The sequence below is a fragment of the Capra hircus genome, chromosome 11 (assembly GCF_001704415.2).
Source record: "Capra hircus breed San Clemente chromosome 11, ASM170441v1, whole genome shotgun sequence".
NCBI lineage: Eukaryota > Metazoa > Chordata > Mammalia > Artiodactyla > Bovidae > Capra > Capra hircus.
In genome coordinates, this window is record NC_030818.1 from 60,343,172 (window position 1) to 60,349,171 (window position 6,000).

The window sequence follows — 6,000 nt, forward strand, 5'->3', positions numbered from 1 at the left end:
ACTTAACTGGAGCCCACCTATTTCTTGTCTCAAGAAATGGTAACAGTTGTTAAGTATCCAGCCAGAAGCCCACTTCTTTGTGTCCAGTGAAATATAAACAGGAGGCCAGTTGTAAATGTCTAACCTGGAGCCCATCTATCTCCTACATCAAAAGGACAAGTGGAGAATAATCAGCACAGTTTTCAGAGAACTATAAAATTTAATTTTGGATAAGTGGTTCCTTATGAAGTAACTTGGAGGATTCTTTGCTACAGAGAAGCTATTTCCAGGTCTCCTGAAGGAGTTGGGAGCAGTATTGGTATAATTCTGAGAAAGCCGCAGAAAGTATGGGAATGAGTGGTGAACACAGATTTACCTATGAAGCTGTTTTAAACTTCTCTGGTGGGCAGTATTCAAAGCCCTGGCTACCTTATTTATTATCTAATTCCTCTTCAAGACACCATTGCCAGTGTTGACCTTTGCCAAATGTTCTTTCTCTTTCCAGAAGACTCAGAGTGGCAGAGCTGCAGCTCAGAGGATTAATTTCAGTTTAGGAAAGGACAGCCTAAACAGAGGGATAGGTTTCATGGCTAAAACTTTTTGCTCAGTTAAGAGTCTCTTTGTGTCAGTAAATGCAGCCAAAAGAAAAATTGGGGAATAGCCTTATGAAAACTGGTCACCAAATGTGGCCTTCTGAATTAGTATTGGTTAGTGGGATCTTAAGGCACCCTTTCCTCCTCCATTGTCCAAATTTGGAACATGTTAGAATTTTCCAAAGTTGTATTATAATGTTAAATATGACCAATAAATTGGGATAGATCTTTGTGGAAACTTTGCACAGGAAATAATATAGAAGATATAGGCTATAAGATTTCTGTTTTATGTTGAATTTATTCTAAATGGTTCCACTTAGATTTTTAATAGGGCATGGCAGTCCAATCCAGTATTCTTGCCTGGAAAATCCCATGGACAGAGGAGCCTGGTGGGCTACAGTCCATAGGGTCACAAGGAGTCAGACATGGCTGAAGCAAATGAGCACACAGGTTTTTAATAAGTCACTTTTTGTCACTATAGTATTGTTTTGCCAAAGAATTCATCAGGGTATGCTGCTGGACTTAGATAAAAAGGTCTTTTAAATGATAGTACAAACAAAAAGGTTATTTAGTATGTAGATTGAGAAACCAAACACTTGCTTAATAACAGCCTTTAATTATTATATAAACAAATAATCAGTTATATTCTCTGACCTTGCTGGGAAATGAGTTTAAGCTAAAAAAGTAAAGATTTAGGCTTGACACATAAGAGTTTCCTGAAAAAAAGAATAGTTATCTGGGAAAGGAGTTCCTTAGGAACATGTAAGATGTCCTTTTCTAGATGTCATTAAAAGCTAGCTTGTTTTTTTTTGTTGTTGTTGTTAGTTTGGAGAGAGTAGCCCCTCAAGGATCTCTTGTTAGGATTTTATGACTTTTTAGCTTTTGTACTTGGAAAGAATATTTGAATAGGTTACCTTTGCTTTCTTGTCTAATTTGGAATAGAACCCTTGTGTTTAATACATGGCTGTACTCGTGATCAGAGTACATATTCTTAATGATGCATCTGCTCATTCACCTGCTAACCATTAACCCTTGGACTGCAAGGAGATCAAACCAGTCAATCCTAGAAATCAGTCCTGAATATTCATTGGAAGGACTGATGCTGAAGCGGAAACTCCAATACTTTGGCCACCTATTGCAAAGAACTAACTCATTGGAAAAGACCCTGATGATGGGAAAGATGGAAGGCAGGAGGAGAAGGGGACCATGACATCACTGACTCGATGGACATGAGTTTGAGTAAACTCTGGGAGTTGGTGATGGACAGGGAAGCCTGGCGTGCTGCAAAGAGTCAGATACGACTAAGTGACTGAACTGAGCTGAACCATTTTCTGACTCTATCTGATGATGTATCTACACTCTACTAAGAAGCAGGTTCTACATTTGATTCAGATACTTAAATACAGGAATTTAGTCTTATCATCTTTCATTATTATGACTAGTTAGGCCCAGATCAAGATGGATGACTGAGGAAAAATCAAGTGTTTCCAACTGCTGTTTCACTTCTTGCATCTGGTGAAAAGCATCATTTGCATTTCTAAAGATATTTTTCAAGTGCTTTAGATGTATTTTCTGCAAGGCACCCCAGCCAAATGCAAAATTTGGACAAAGCTCCATTTGATAAGCCCCAGTTTAAAGGCCCCTGATTTCCTGATGAAATATTTTGGTAGCATAACTAGATGAAGCCAGGCCTTGATAATGCAGTTTCAAGTAAGCTGTTTCTTCAAGAGTCATGTATGGTTATAGGTGTCTTTTTAAGACTGTTAGTCTCTGTTGTTTCCAGGGGAGAGAGGTGAAGTTTGAGAGTGCATGGGAAATATTTGTTTAACTTTGGACTCTGTTTAACCTGCTTCTTCTCTCTGATATTTGATTTCCCTCAGAAGTGAACTGAGCTTCATGAATACTTAGAGGTCCAATCAAAGATCATTTGAATACTGAAAATTACAACAAATAAATGATCTTTAGTCAGAAAACATCCTGGCTATTTATTAAACTTTGTTCAGGTTTTCCTATCCCTAGGAACATTGTCCTTGATAAGCTCTTCCCATATAAATGGAAAACCAGGTGATTTATTATTGTAGCAGGCTTTATCTCACTGAGGTGAAACATGGGTTACATCATCTCTTCTGCCAGTTCCTAAATATATATGTTGGACTCTGGTAATTATTAGTTCCTAGACAATTGTTTCAAAGACCAAATATTTTTAAATGCTTTAAAGTCAGGCTAAAGATCTGATATGGACAATGGACTGGTTCAAAATTGGGAAGGGAGTATGTCAAGGCTGTATATTGTCACCATGCTTATTTAACTTCTATGCAGAATACATCATGGGAAATGCTGGGCTGGATGAATGACAAGCTGAAATCAAGATTACCAGGAGAAATATCAACAACCTCAGATATGCAGATGATACCCCTCTAATGGCAGAAAGTGAAGAGGAACTAAAGAGCCTCTTGATGAAAATGAAAGAGGAAAGTGAAAAGGCTGGCTTGAAACTCAACATTTTCAAAAAACTAAGATCATAGCATCTGGTCCCATGACTTCATGGCAAATAGAAGAGGAAAAAGTGGAAACAGTGACAGGTTTTCTTTTCTTGGGCTCTAAAATCACTGTGGATGGTGACTATGGCCATGAAATTAAAAGACACTTGCTCCTTGGAAGGAAAGCTATGGCAAAACCTAGACAGCATATTAAAAAGCAGAGACATTTCTTTGCTGACAAAAGTCTGTATAGTCAAATCTATAACCATTAGTCATGTTCAGATGTGAAAGTTGAACCATAAAGAAAACTGAGCACCCAAAAGTTGATGCTCTAGAATTGTGATTTTGGAGAAGACTCTTGAGAGTCCTTTGGACAGTAACAAGGTCAAACCAGTCAATCCTAAAGGAAATCAACCTTGAACATCCATTGGAAGGACTGATTGTGTAGCTGAAGCTCCAATACTTTGGCCACCTGATGTGTAGAGCAACTCATTGGAAAAGACCCTGATGCTGGGAAAAATTGAAGACAGGAAGAGAAGGGAGCGGCAAAGGATGAGATGGTTAGATAGCATCACCGACTCAATGGACATGAGTTTGAGGAAAGTCTGGGAGACAGTGGAGGACAGAGGAGCCTGGTGTGCTACAATCCGTGGGGTTACAAAGAGTCAGACATGACTTAGTGGCTGAACAAAAACAATAAAGTTCTCATAAAAGTGAATGAAGGATAAGAGGCTTTCAAATCTGAGACCTGTCCTTAATTTAGCCAGATACCTAATTTGCCATACATCTGCTTTTATTTCCACAAGGAGATAACCGTGCCTGTAGCTCAAACAAAGGGAGCATCTTTCTTGTTCTTTAAATTCAACTAAATGAAAACCTAGCAGTTTCTAAGCTCACATATGAAACTATACCCCTTTCCTATTTAAATACATGTTTGAGGAAAAGTTCCTTGTGGTCAAGGAAAGCTGCCTTTCCTCCCTTTGGAAAACTCTTATCCTTCCTTGCCTCTGTACTTGTTTCTCCTAGGGGATTTTCAGTGCCATTAATATGGACACAGCACAGCTGCTCACCAATAGCAAAGGCACTTTTACAAAATCAAATCCTGAGGGTTCTTCTAGCCGATGACAGAGTGAATCCCTCTCTTTGAAGGGAGGGATCCCTGCCACTTTGGACAGGGTTGGGAAATGCCATTTATTGAGAAAGGAAAATATAAAGAAAAGAACATTGACCCAGTGGCTATGCCATCAACAAACAGAAGGGTAATAGGCATGTCATTTAACATGCCTGAGGCCTCAATTGTTTACCTAAAAAGGTAGCTGGTCTCTAAAAATTCATACTGCCATAAAATTACATGGTTATTGATCTTGAGGACCTTGAATATGGTCACTCGGAACCATACTTCTCCCATGTCTCTGAAGTCAAAGTGGACCTAGAACTTGTCCAGTGTACATGAGACTTCTGTCACATGCTTCAAAGTGTCACCACACTTTTCTCTAATATCTACCTAATTCAGGGTAGATTGATCCTGACAGTGATTAAAAGGAATGTGTGTGAGGGAATCTTAGGAGAATTGGCTTGCAGCAAGTGGAAAGGCCTCAGAAATGTTTAAGGCTGTTTTCAAGATCTGGTTATCTTTCAGTTATCTGGTTGATGTTTCCCAAGCAACTTGTTCATAGCTTGTCATAATTTCTAATATAACCGCTAAATCGAAGAGCGTAATTCCCAGGCAAACAGAGAGTCAAGCCAAATCCTCTCTCCATTGTTTTTTATTACAGGGTGCTATGGAGACTGCATGGACTTTGGAGTCAGCCAGAGCAGGGAGTTCACAATCTGACTCTGCCTTTTTCTGGTTTTGTGATACATGTTAACCTTCCCATGTCCCAGAGTCTTCATCTATAAAACAGTAATACTTAAGTCGTTTGGTTGCTCAGTCATGTCCAGCTCTGCAACCCCATGGACTATAGCCCACCAGGCTCCCCTGTCCATGGAATTTCCCAGGCAAAAATGGAGTCAGTTGCCATCTCCTACTCCAGGGGATCTTCCCGACCCAGGGATCAAACCCACATATCCTGCATTGACAGGCAGGTTCTTTACCACTGAGCCACCAGGGAAACCCAATACTTAAGTACTTACTTTAAAAATTGTTTTGTATCTCTCTTTAGCATTTATGAAATATCTCATAGAGGTAGTTTCATTTAGGGGATTGTGTGGGTAAAATATCATTTAGGTTTTGAGACCTAAGTCAGGCTTGCTGGGTAGAGGCCCTGGCCTTTGGAGCTAGGTCATACCAGAAGCAGAGCTTTGGATAGTTTTGGGGATCTTGTCTAAAATATCCTTTTATGTTTTCCAGGAATCTGAATTTCTGTGTTTGGAATTTGATGAGGTCAAGGTCAATCAAGTCCTGAAGAAGCTCTCAGAGGTAGAAGAAAGTATCAGCACACTGATGCAACCAGCCTAGCTGAAGATGGAGATGTTGAAGCAGAGGTGTTCGTGATCCCACCCCAGAGGCCTGCTTTTTTAAACAAAGAAAAATCGTATTCCCCTAATAGTATTAAATCCTCAAGTTCAAATCTTGCCTGCCTCTCCTTGCTGTGATTTCTCTGTCTCCCTTTCAGTTACTCTTACAGTTGATCTCCTGCAGAAGTCCTTATCTTTCAGCACACAGAGGCACACATAAGAGCATTTTTTAAAAAGGACTTAAGGACCCTATCCTCAGAGATTTGAATCCCCCCTCAGACTAGGGTGGGATCAACTTTAGAAACCTTTGCTATGGTGGGTTATTCCTGGGTAGGATTATAGGAATTTATACATGATCAATCATGTAAGAATTTTTAAAAAGGGAGAAAACATTTTACTCATGCAAATAGAGGCTGACCAAATGTGGCCTGAACTGAGACCTGAGGAGCCTGCCTTCCCTACAAGAGGTTTACTGACCTTAGTAAGACATG

At 39.6% G+C, this 6,000-nt stretch overlaps 1 protein-coding gene across 1 annotated transcript in view; it reads left to right on the plus strand.

The window, feature by feature from the left end:
* The window catches only part of COMMD1 (copper metabolism domain containing 1), a 169,018-nt gene extending 163,392 nt beyond the window's left edge, over window positions 1-5,626 (plus strand). The window contains exon 3 of the mRNA XM_005686785.3: window positions 5,403-5,626. Within this exon, the coding sequence (XP_005686842.1) occupies window positions 5,403-5,510 (108 nt within the window). The 3' untranslated portion in view covers window positions 5,511-5,626. The remainder of the gene's footprint in view (window positions 1-5,402) is intronic.